At 38.6% G+C, this 13,166-nt stretch overlaps 1 protein-coding gene across 5 annotated transcripts in view; it reads right to left on the reverse strand.

Moving 5' to 3' along the window:
* Positions 1 to 13,166, reverse strand: part of LOC131683754 (lachesin) — a 332,969-nt gene that overhangs the window by 132,421 nt on the left and 187,382 nt on the right. For all 5 annotated transcript variants that reach the window (XM_058966018.1, XM_058966017.1, XM_058966013.1 and 2 more), the window contains exon 5: positions 2,914 to 3,087. In XM_058966018.1, coding sequence (XP_058822001.1) covers positions 2,914 to 3,087 — 174 coding nt within the window. The remainder of the gene's footprint in view (positions 1 to 2,913; positions 3,088 to 13,166) is intronic.

Here is a 13,166-nt window from a genome sequence, read left to right on the forward strand (position 1 = left end):
AGTTGCTGGCGGCAACTCGGCCGTGTAACGGTGGCCTGCGTTTCGGGAAAGGTCCGGGAGTGGTACACTTCTCATAAACTTTTGTGCGCGACTTTGCACAATCGAGCGGGGTTTACGGTTAGTTTCTGGTCACATACACAACTTTTGCCTCAGTCCATATACTGCCTAATTTGCAATGGCATCATTCGACCAGGATTAGCACTCGCGTCACTTCACTTCTGCACAGGACTGGGCTAGAATCTGAGCACTACACTAGGGCCCCGCTCGACTGATCCTACCAGAAAATAAACGTTCGTGCAGTGCTTCTGGTGGACCGTGCTTCGGATCACTCAGATCCTACTTTTCGATACAACCAATAAAACTGTCGAAACGCACAGTCCCAGTATGGCCGCGGGTCTTCACTCCTCGGACCTGATTTTAGTAATTGATCTCGTTTTTGACGCGGGAAGCCCTTTTTATTCTCCTCCTTGCCCGGAAACCATCCCCACTCTCGGTCGATGACCTCTTGTAGTGTACAGCGTAGCACGAGAAAACATTTTTTACAAACATGTATGGATTGGTGCCCCGATAAAAAGTTTATTTGAATTTTTAGATCGGATTGGTTGCATGCATAAACTTTACATTGTATAATTTTACTTTTCACCAACTAAACAAATGAACAAAAAATGTAAATAAACTATCTGACACATAATATAAACAATTGAGTAAATAAATAGTGTAAATAAATCAATATGGAATAAATAAATAAATAACGCGTAAATAAATAAAGAAATAAATAACAGGGAAATAAATAAATAACAAGCAAATAAATAAATAAATAAATACTGACGGGCACCAACCGAAGACAACTAAACATGAAATAAACATCCTTCAAACATGTAAACACGGAAGCTATGACCTTTATTTCACATTTAGACATTTACTGACAATATTTACAAATATAGCAGAATTTCTAGGGGCCTATATTAAGCTGGCCCAGTGACCACGGATTTATTGTGACCAACGAAACACAGGTCACAATACGCAGCCTAGATTCGCACGCCTTCTTCGTCATTTTACAGTGCGCTTTAAAATTGAGCGATCGGTCGAGAGTAACACCGAGCGTTTTCAGCAGCGTTTGGGTTAGGTTGGGACAGCTACACCTTCTACCTTTACCGCTTGAGTAAGTTCACGGTGGGCATTCGGGCTGCAGTAGAAGATGCTGGATATCGTTGCAAATATCGTAAATCCAACACTTCTCGACAATTTATCGACGGCTTTCACTGCGGATTGAAGTTTTAGAAGGGGCGGCTGGTCTTTCTTCTATACGAGAAGCAGAATGTCGTCAGCGTACAGCAAGATCTGTACGGAATTTGTATCCACGCTAAAGATGGGTTGAATAGCTACGAGAAACAGCGTAACCGAGAGCACTGAGCTTTGTGGCACACCATTTTCCAGTGGATGTGGTGGTGGCAAATGCCCCTCCACGTTAACCTGGACCGTTCTTTCGGCCAGAAAACTGTTCAGGATGTTCATCATTCTTCCACGTATCTGCCATTTCTGTAGTGTTCGTAGGATGCCATATTTCCAGGTGGTGTCGTATGCCTTAGATAAATCTAGCTAAGCTATTAGGCAGTGCTCGTCAAGATCCGGTAATGACCTCTCCAACTCCGCAAAGTACGTGTCAGTGCCCCTGCCAGACCTAAAGGCATGTTGTCGTTTGTCAAGACGGCCGTTCGACTCTAGTTCGGTGGTCAACCGTCGGTTGACTGTTCCTTCGAAAACCTTCGCCATACAGCTCGTTAAGGTGATTGGACGGAAGGCAGCTGGACCCGCGTCGAGTTTGGCTTTGGAATTGTTACGATTATTCCAGTTCGCCAACAGGGTGGGCCATATTCTGTTGAAGAGTTCCAACCTGGCAGTTTCACCGACAATGGCTGTAGCATTCGTGCAACGTACACTAAATATGTAAAAATAGGAAAATTTCCATTCATCATGTCGCCATATTTTCAGTTTTTGAAATGAACGAAGCCAACAATTTATAATGCACGAAAATGTTTCGTTGCAGAAAACGGCGAATGAATTTACACATAGTAGAACTAATTTTACGATTTTTCAGTGTAGCAAACGCTGTCCTAGCGGACGACAATAAAGTGGTAGGGTGATAAAAGGAATAGGACGAAAACAGGTTCATGGCCTTATTTCTCGATGGTGTCTGCCATGACATTCTATCTCAGCCAATTTAACCTTAACTTCACGCAGGAGGAGAAAACTGCTAAACATCTCGAGAATCTCGTTGTCGTCTTTGTGGAATATCAATCGCGTTTCCCGTGTTTGGGAAACTCGTTAACATTGTTTACCTGTTTTTAAAACTTCACTAACTTTTCACAGCAACACAGACATCATCCCAATTAGTCAAGCTGAGTTAATTGGTATACAGGATTCGGATAAATTGATGAGAGTCTAAGCATATTATTCGATGTTAAAAGATTTTCACGCTTCAAGGGTTACAAGTCTAGTGATGTTCTTTTTACAATCTAAAGCAATAAAATAGGCATACGAATTACATTTAATGTGGATTTATCGAAAAAGATGGCTCCGTTCGTGATGTTGGAAACATTAAATTAAGCAATTAAATATTCGTTTGGATACGATTGCTTCTCGAACACGCAGTAACTTTAAACGAACCAAACGGTATTTACCTTTTGTGCACAGCTTTAAAGATGCCAACTAAATGCTTAATGGTTTTCAAACTAAGCTGCTTATTTCATTAGTTTTAAGTACCGTCCCATCGAACAAAAAAAAAGACGGTAGTGGCAAATTCACGACACAATCAACCTGTCGACGAGGAACGACGAACGGTTGTGCCACAAAGCTTTTGCCGTCACCTTTGTCCTCGTCCGTCACCCGTTCGAACGGAAAGTATCAACTTACCTCTAATCAGCTCTCTGCTCTGCGGTTTTCTTAGCAGCATATATTCGCCGTCTTCTCGCTTCCAGGTAACTCGCGGCGTGGGATGGCCGACTGCCCTACACACAATGGTTGCATCCTCGCCCTCCTGCACGGCGATATCTGCTGACGACTCCTCGTTGATTATGTCCGGAGGGACTGAAAATGAAAGGAAAACAGACTCTAATGGTGAAACAAGAAATAAGGCGAGTCAGCGAGCAACTCATATCACTGGTCTTCCGTTCCATACGTGGTTCTGCTGAGGATTCCCGACATGAACCACAGTCAGAGTTTTTCCCGAAAGCCAAAAGCACTACCGCGACAGAGAGAAATTTCTAAGCTTCAAAGTCACCACTTTTCTTCGCAGTTCAGAGCGGAAATGATGGTGGTTGACAATGGAAGGATTCACTGTAATTACTCCTACACCTAACGAAAATAATTACGACAGAACGAATACAACGTCTGCGAGTTAAATATTGTATCTTAATCTTTGCCAGTGTTTTATCGGATGCATTTTTATAGAGTTTCTCCTCGCAAAAAGGATCTTGTACTTTTTAAAAATGTGCAGCAACGAGTTTTTATACTGCTTCCCCGGTAGATGGTGCTTTCATTGTGTTCTTGTCGTTTTAATACATGTCCGCCATCATGGTCATTGTATTTTCCGTTCCGCCTGCTTTGTGTGGAAATTGAATTTTTTTCTATCTTTTAGATAAATGTGAAAGCGTTGTCCGCACTTCTGCCTCGGTATATGTTTTTGTTCCGAGTGACATTTATTGGATGAAATTATTTCACCTGAACAAAATGAACGGTTTTGGAACAAATTAGAACTTGAAGTGGATATCTTGGAGTGTTTAATTCTGTGGTAAGCTTTATTAGGAAAATTCAAGAGGTCGGTACACCTCTTTGTAAGAGTTTTTTCTATCAGCACAGTGTCGTCGAGTTGAACAAAACCTCAACTTGTTGCATTTTTTGTCATTTAACAGTTTTTTATGTATATATACAGGTTCGATAAAGTTTTCTCAGAATATAAATTCTTGTGGAAGAAAGTTCGATTTTTTGCAGCTGTTCTTCTCCAGAACTTTGCCCAATTTATTGAGGCATGCTAAAGCGAGAACTCAGAACGACAAATGCGAAAGTAGAGTGTGCAAATATGCTTACAAAGTGTATAAAAATTGAGAAAAAGGTATCAGATATGATTGTACAAGTTCTTACAGGTGGCGTGAAGTGAAAGCTCTGAGAACTCTACCAAACAATAATTGATTCAACCTACACAAATTGTACATACGTTTACTAAACATACCCACAAATTTCTCTAAATGCCACGAATAAATAATAAGAGATAGTAGGAGAGTCCAGAACTGGTTGGCGATAGGGATAAGCTGGCTAAATCATTTTTTTCAGTTTGTTCTATACACATGAAGCTGTTTCTTGGTGTGTACTTCAAATAATGTGAAATACGTGCTCCTTTGTGTTTATGTTGCATTATTGGGTTGATATTGGGTTTTCGGGCGCAAAAAAAGTGTTTTATTTCAAACACTTCGTGTTTATAATAGAAATTTTTAAAACAATTCCAGGAAAATCATACTTTACGATATTGTTTGAAAAAAATATCTTCAATATCTGTAAAGATATTACTTTTGTTATCTTTTATTCTTCACACGTTCGACTGTCTTCTGAAACTATTTGATTCAACATAATATTGTAGAAAAACTTTTGGAATGTGATAGACGTTATTTATTTGGAAAACAACTGATTCTACTTTTATCGATATCTAAAAAAAACTCTCAATGGATCGACGTGGAGCTATACTATTTCTCAAAAAAGTTGTGACATCTGAGTTGGAAACACCGTTCCTTACGGTACAAACAGTGCGCGTTCTCGAATTTTATACAGTGTTTTTGTTATATTTTTTGCGATCGTTACGATCCAAACTAGTGAAAATAGACGAGTGAAGTGGTTTTTTTAGTGACGAACAGTGAAAGTTTCACGAAAATCGGTGAAAAAACGACTGAAGTAAGTGGATTTTAGTTTATCCACGCGGCAATATAAAGGGCGAACACGAAATTATTGCGACACATTCAACAGGGCATAACTTTTTTACCATTGGGTAAAAATCAACCAAACCAACGCGAGTCGAGAGAACAAATTCTTTCCAAACACCTGGACTTTCCTGACCTGTCGCACCGGCAGTTGGGAAAAATGTTGAACATTCACCATTCAACCGTCTCCAGAGTGTTGAAGCGGTTCCAGGAGCGGTTGACGTTGGACCACGGCAAAGGAGCTGGAAGAAAACCGGGACCGGAGAACAAAAAGACGGAGGGAAAGGTGAAGCGGATGATTAAAGCAAATCCCAACGTCTCAAGCCGTGATTTGGCTAAAAAGATCGGCATGTCGCAGAGCTACGTCCAGAATGCAAAGAAGAGAGCTGGACTACATACATACAAGGTACAGAACTTCCCAAAACCGCGATGAGCGGCTACAATCGACGGCTAAAACTCGGGCACGGAAGCTCTACGAGAAGATGCTGACAAAATATGGCTTCTGTGTGATGGACGACGAAACGTATATAAAAGCCGATTTTAAGCAAATTCCGGGGTTGGAGTTTTTCACCGGCAAGAGCAAGTGCTATGTGGACGACAAATTTAAGAAGAATAAAATGTCAATGTTCGCCTCCAAATATCTCATTTGGCAGGCCATCTGCTCTTGCGGACTGAGGAGCGAGCCTTTCGTGACAAAGGGCACAGTAAATGGCGAGATCTACGAATCTGAGTGCCTCGAGAAGCGCCTTTTGCCGTTCTTGCAACAGCACGACGAAGCTCCGCTATTTTGGCCAGATTTGGCATCATGCCACTATTCTAAAAGTGTCCTGGAGTGGCATGAGGCCAATTCTGTCCATTTTGTTCCAAAGGACATGAATCCGCCAAACTGTCCGAAGCTGCGCCCTGTGGAGCAGTATTGGGCAATGATGAAGCGGGAACTTCGGAAGAGCAAGAAGACAGTCAAAGACGAGAAGGACATGTTAAGAAAATTGAAAAAAAAACTGAGAAACTGGTACCGGATGACACTGTAAAGATTTTGATGGAGGGCATCAAGCGAAAATGCGTTCAATTTTACACTCAAGGCTCTTTTAACTTTTCTTTTGATTTTTGAAGTAAATATATGTATAAAACTACCCTACAATTTTGGTTTGATTTTAAACATTATAAGAAAATTGGCATGACATTTTCGGTGTCGCAATAAATTCGTGTTCGCCCTTTAATCAAAACAAGCAGCCATCGCTGTGCCTACTCGCATGGTTGGCCGACCGGTTCCATTCACTGGATGTGCTGCGAGTATGACGGTAGGCTGGAAGCAAGTTTTTTTCGCCACAGTGCGTACCAAAAGTATTGAAACGACGAAAATATGGGTCATTACCTACCCAGAGACATAACCGAAGTGAAGCAGAATACACTTAGGCTGGTAATTCGAATGCTGGAATTTTTATCATCTTCGGCATGGTTGCATTAAAATCAACTATCGGGTACAGTAGGGTTCCGTTTTTGGTAACAATTTAATTTTTTCAGTTGCCAAAACCGGAACCGTGCCAAAACTGGAACCTTAATTTTTAAGTTTTGATTTTCAATTTACGACTTCAAAAATGTTTCAATGATTTTTAATCAAGTGTGAAATGAAATGAGACGATTGAAAAAAATAAGAAAATGCAATTTTATTCATGTTTTTTATCAAATTCAGTAGTCGCACAGTGATCACCATTCATAAAAAAGTCGGACAAAACCTCCAAAGGGGATCGAATTTGATGAAAATTTCACATTGGGGTAATTTTACGTCGCTGAATTCATATTTGGTGTCAGTTTTTTATTTTTTACTTCGACATTTCGGCACCTACACACAGAAAAAAAATGTTGGTAAAAATAAGTTTTTCGCTCTTAGCAAAAAACAACCAACGCATACTATTAGTTTAAAAATAAAAGGAAAACTTTTACTTTGATTATTATTCTTGATTAATTTGAAAGTTTTACTTTCAACCTCATAGTTGGCGTTGGTTGTTTTTTTGCTAAGAGCGGAACACTCTTACTTTTACCAGTATTTTTTTCTGTGTAGGGTAGTTTGAAAATTGAACATTTACAAATATAAAGTGCACTATATCTGAAAATTCATTCAAATTGGTTTAGCAGAATACACATATTAACAGAAACTACATATGTTAAGAGACATTTATAAGTGATATTACGAGCCCTGTGTAATCAAACATGACCATGCGTCTCCTTCTGACATATCATGAAATTTTTTTTTTTGATACCTCGGGGCAGAAAGGGGCAAAACAAGACATTTATTTTCGAAAAGTACACTAATTTTCAAGAGTCATTAACAATAAGCGATCTTTCCGAGCTGCTTCAAAAAAAGTACAGCAAGAATGAATAAATAATTTTAATTTAATGCACGATTTATTATTTGTTCTTCAGACAGAGTGACTGAGAAGGAAGCCTTGTATCGGCTAAATATCATTTAATTAGAATCGCTTTTCTTAGGTCCACTGGACGTGAAAACTCAAATAATTCAATGCATGGTAGTGTTGATTTCGCTTTGTTCTTCAAATCTTTAAAAAATCTTAGCGAATTAACCATTATAGATAGCCTTCTTTATTCAGCAAACTTGCTTCAAATTATTTGTGTTATATTGTAGGGCATTGTGCAAGTAAACTTCACACATCTAAACAGTCAATACTTTGAACACCCTAATCACAAGGACCACCCTAATTCCATTCATTTGAAAAAAAATCTCCAAAAAAAATAACAAATTTGCCAAAGACCATACAGCTGAAACAAACTATTTGGGAGCTATTCGTTTTGTATTCTCAAATACGGGCTTTTGATATGCACTGAAAATTTCGTGCCAAGTTTTGTAGTAACGTCGTAATAATCGAAAGAGAAAGAGGCTCGCAATGTTACTAAGGTTCTATTAAAAATTTTCTCCAGAACAAGTTTTATTATGCAGTGTAGCGCATTCCTCTGTACTTGACTCTTAAAGTGCACAGACTCTGGGTCTTAGGGGCCGTACACTAATTACGTAAGGCTTTTTTAAGGCTTTTCAACCTCTCCCTCCCTCCCTCCAGATAAGAGTTCGTAAGATTTTGGTGAACTCCCCCTCCCCCTACATAAGATCTTATCATGATTATCGCAATTAAAAAATCAAATTGTTAATTCATCAAATAATAAGATAGCGAAAACGATTATGTATAGAATTATTACAAGAAAACTCATGACAAAATTTAACTGTAATCATCTACAGAATTTTAATTGCATGCCAATCTCGTACAGTAGAAAGAATAGCTGTTGTCAGATATTCAGTAACTCCAATTTGGTTCACATGATCTACTTTGCTATATTCCACTTCCTTCGAATCTATTTTTTTCTGATGTAGAATTTAAAAGAGTTTATAACCTCTTCTGGCATGAATTTATTTTGAGTTCCAGCTGTGACGCTTATCGTACGCATAGCTCCGAGTTAACCATCTTCGAATTTTCTTGAATTAAAATACAGTTCACACTCTAGAAATATTCGACACTCAAGATCTTTGACAATCGCATGTTGGAACATTTTCTAGATACCTTGCATGGTTGAATCGAACGTTTGAAAAGAACAAAGTCGGTCTAACAACACGAAGAGTATCAACACTTCATAACTTGTAAGGCATATTGTGACTCCAGTTCCCAAACAGAACAATGTACAACCAAGAGCCAAAAAATTACTCATATTGTATGGTTTTTTTAGTGTTTCGGATTCTCTTCGTCAGTAACTAGCACCAAATGGGTGTTTAGTTAGACGATGTATCTAAACTAGTACCCAAATTAGCACTAGTTAGACACATTACTCATATTGTTTGATATGTAAGGATTATATAGTACAAATGAAAATAGTTCCCTTTTCTTATTATAAAGAATATTTTCCATATGGATTTAATTATTTAAACTTGCTTTATGATATTACGTAAGAAAAGACAAACCCTCCCTCCCCCTCAGATAAGAATTTGTAAGATATTTTGAAACTCCTCCTCCCCCCATATGCCCTTACGTAATTAGTGTATGGCCCCATTACTATAAAAATTGATTCCGTCAGACACCAGTTTCACTGTTATATTATACATAAATAGTACATTTATATTCCTATTGTAATAATTAAATACGACACGTATAGTGTAAAATATAGTTAACTTTTAAATGCAAAACGCTGTTTCAAAACAACATTGCGAAAAACATGTCAAAATTATCGCAGTAATGTAAGCTATGAGACACTTTTAACCAAATTTGGAAAAAAAAATATTTGTGCCTTTGAGGGTTAATATGACTCCCATGTTTGGAAATAAAGTCAAATGTGATGTCAATTGATACGAAAAGAATATCTACTGCACATTTCTCAAAGACTTGTTATGTACAACAAGAATGTTGCCAAAAACGGAACCCATCTATTGCCAAAATCGGGGTGTGCCAAAATGGGAGCATGCCAAAAACGGAAATTTACTTAGTAAAATGAAAATCCCGTTATGCACATATTATACAATTAATCTGGTTCTACAGATCGTTGTAAAACTGTGTTTATAGCAGCATATACGATAATATGTGAAACATTTACCCAATTTGCCCCGAGTATCAAACCATCAGCAGAAACTTAAATTTCAATAAACCAACGTAATCACCTTCACACAACCAGTACCTACTAATCAAATCGTCAATCGCACCCGCATTACCGCTTGCTAGAAGAAAACTAACCAAAGAGCACACTCCAGTGCAGAGCTGACAGATGGTTTTGTTGAAAATCTGTATCCTCGTTATAAAAAAATCTGTATTTGTCTGTATTCATCGAAGAAAAAAAAATTGATAATGGATGCGTATTTGAAAGTTTTAAGTATTGTCTACTATAAATTGAGTACTTTGCAGTAATCTGTACATTTTCCGGCTCAAGTTTTTGATTTTTTAATATAAAAAGCACAGAGAACAGACGTCCATCTTCAGCGTTCAACTTGTGCAAAATCAGTTTCGAAGGTAGTTGCGATATCCAAACCAGGTGCGCTACTGCCGTCATATTTTTTTTGTAACTGAGTTCGACAGATTTGACAGCGGTTATTCCTCTGCCCAGTCAGGCTAGTCCGGAACCGGTTCGGCTTTCCAGCATGAATTCCAGCTCAAATGCATCAACCGATAGAGTCGGAATCGGTTGTTTTCTTTGAGCAAGATTCCATACTGATTCCATTCAGGATTTCGAACCGGTTCCGGAATGGATTTGACGGATAGTTACAATAGGTTGGTGTGGCGGCGCTAGTGTCTATCGTATGTTAATTCAAATGTTTACACACGTTTTTTAAATATTTTTGTTCGATCATGGATGTCTGTTCTCTGTGTAAAAAGTGTTATGGTTCAGTTGACAATAAATTGTTGAAAAAATGGGTATCTTTAATGAAAACGGCTGAAGGAAATGTCCGCCAATAACGTTGTCAATTGAAATTTCCAAAAAACCTGTATAAATCTGTATTAAATCTGTATTCTGTATCAGGTCTGTATCTGCACTACAAAATCTGTATAATACAGATAAATCTGTATAAATGGCAGCTCTGCTCCAGTGACTGATCATTCAATTAAGTGTGGCGTTCTCAAATACATTCACCACGGTGCGCTCCAGAGTGCACTGCGGTGGGTGTATTGTATATAGTGGAGTCTAGCATATACACCCCCCGCAGTGCACTCGAGAGCGCACCGTGGTGAATTTATTTGGGAGCGCCACATATAATTGAAAGAGCAAGAGAGCGAGGTCTTTTTCACCCAACCACCCCACCGCCAGCGAACACTTGAAATTCGTTTATTTAGCTCCGAAAGAAAGAGCGTTCTGTTTTTTTTCTGTGGTCTGTGATCATCAGGGTTACCAAAAATACAGAATAATCTGTATTTATACAGATTTTTCAGCCATTTTCAGACCAAGAATCTGTGTGTACAGATATACAGATTTTTGAGAAATGATGTTACGAAAACTATTTTTAGAAATATTTTTTAAGTTTCAGTAATACTTCCTCTCTGTCTCTCTCAGCTTAGCCCTGTATATTAAAATATATCTTCACTTTTGAGATTGGTCGCTCACTCTGAAAGGTAAAGGTTTGCAATGCTCTGTGACTTTGTTAATTTTTAAATTTTTCCGAAAATTTGACAGCTACATTGGTCGACTAAATGTTTATAATATTATATATCAACAAAAGTCATTAAATGAAGAAGAAAATATTTTTCCATTGTGCACATCGATAAAGTTTAGGTTTCTGGATGTAAAATATCAGAACGACTTGTAGGCGGCGCCGGTGGTTGAGTGGTAAGCGTTACCGCCACTTATTCCAGTTGCCTGGGTTCAATTCCAGCCGAGGTCGTTGAGATTTTTCTGAGGGGAAAAAATCTGTGGTCACATCTTCCTTCGGAAGGGAAGTAAAGCCGTTGGTCCCCGGTCTGTGAGTTTGGTGGATCGATATCTAGTCCAGATAGTGAAGTCACCTCTCTGGCGTCGGTAAGGAAGAAGTAGATCCAACTTCTATACTCTTACTAACAAAAATATCCTCCTCCTGTGATACTTGTGGAGTGCGTGTCCTTCTTCTGTGATACGGCCTCTAACAAAAGCAAGTATCGGACTAACCATTCCTTCCCTTTCCTTCCGCAATCTACATTCGGGCCTGGCCGGCGCCGGTATTGAACAATAAACACTTTAGGATTACCAGGAGTTGCACATTGAAAGATGTTTCGCTACTCCCAAGCATAATTATCTACTTATTCTCTGTTCAACTAGTCCAGATCGATAACGGAGTAGCAGCCAGGGGTGGTCGCACAAGCTCAAGTTCAATATCAGAACGACTTGTAGTGTTTTTTTTATGCAAATGTGGTCCTTGTTTGGCTGATTTAAACCACAAGAATTAATCGATAGATAATCCAGCAAAAGGTTAAACGACTCAACTGATTCGATACAGATATCGACACATAATTTTCGAAGAGTAAATACAGATGAAAAGATTTTTTAGGACAAAAATACAGATTTAATTTTGGCAACTCTGGTGATCATTGTATGTATGCAACTGGCGCGCCTGTACATCATTGAAATGATGGCTGGCGGCAGTCATGGAATATGTTGCTTCGAGCTGACGAAACGTAGCAGCTGCTGCGAAGTCAGAAAGCAAACTGACGACTTTTTTCTTATGTACCACTTTTACAGTACGTCTCGGTTCCTTGAATGGTAAAAGGGCAGTGCCAGCGACGCTTTCTTCTTGGTTGAATTGTATGGACCAATCAGCGCAGATAATTACCACTTTCACAAAATACATTATTCTCGTTATTTGTAGTAATCGCACATTTTACAGAATCAAATACAATATATGTGCACATATTTCTGATCAGATAGTGCAAAAATATAGCGATTTCGATCAGTACAACGGAAGTTATTCGCATTTGAAAACTGGGAAAATATCTCAGCAGAAACTTTCAAACGGGACCCCTATATTGAAACGTTAGAAGCATTCTACTTCAAAAAAATACTCGGCAGATTGCTGCTTCAATATTTTCGAATGAAAATCGATCTGAGCAAAGAAACGTTTTAATACTCTTACTTTTGGGACCATGTGTCTTGTTCTAGCTAAACAGGAAACAGGTCACCTATCGTCGATTCGCTTCTTAATTGATAACTAATGCCTTTCAAAAACGAATATGAAGTCACGATGTTTTCAAACAACCATTGGATAGGATGTTCAAACGGTAAGCGCAACGCTTTCCCGTGATGTATTGAATCAAACCAGGCTGGCTTCAAGTGTAGGTACTGCAAACGATTTATGAGCTTTTTTCACGTAAAGCTTACCCCCACGATTGCTGCGTGCAATAAAAAAGAAGCAACACGTCAGCTGGGGTACACGATTCTGGGTTGATTGTTTTCCTCTTTCCTGAGCGTTAATAATCTTGTTCCGTGTTTCGGTTTATTATGGACAAGTAGTGTGGTATCATGAAAACAGCACTTTACTAAGGCTTTAATTGGCAGTGATTTATTTTACAGGAGGATAATAAAATGGAAATTGACGACATATGGCACAATCAATACTTTCGTCGAAGAGTTGGATAAGGCTAGGGTGGCTGGTTGCCTAATTTATCGTATAGCGTTTTCGCTTTTAAATTGGTGCTAAACCAGTGTAGTGAGTTTGATCAAGTATAGTATATGACGGCGTCTGTTGTG

Source organism: Topomyia yanbarensis, chromosome 2 (genome assembly GCF_030247195.1).
Source record: "Topomyia yanbarensis strain Yona2022 chromosome 2, ASM3024719v1, whole genome shotgun sequence".
NCBI lineage: Eukaryota > Metazoa > Arthropoda > Insecta > Diptera > Culicidae > Topomyia > Topomyia yanbarensis.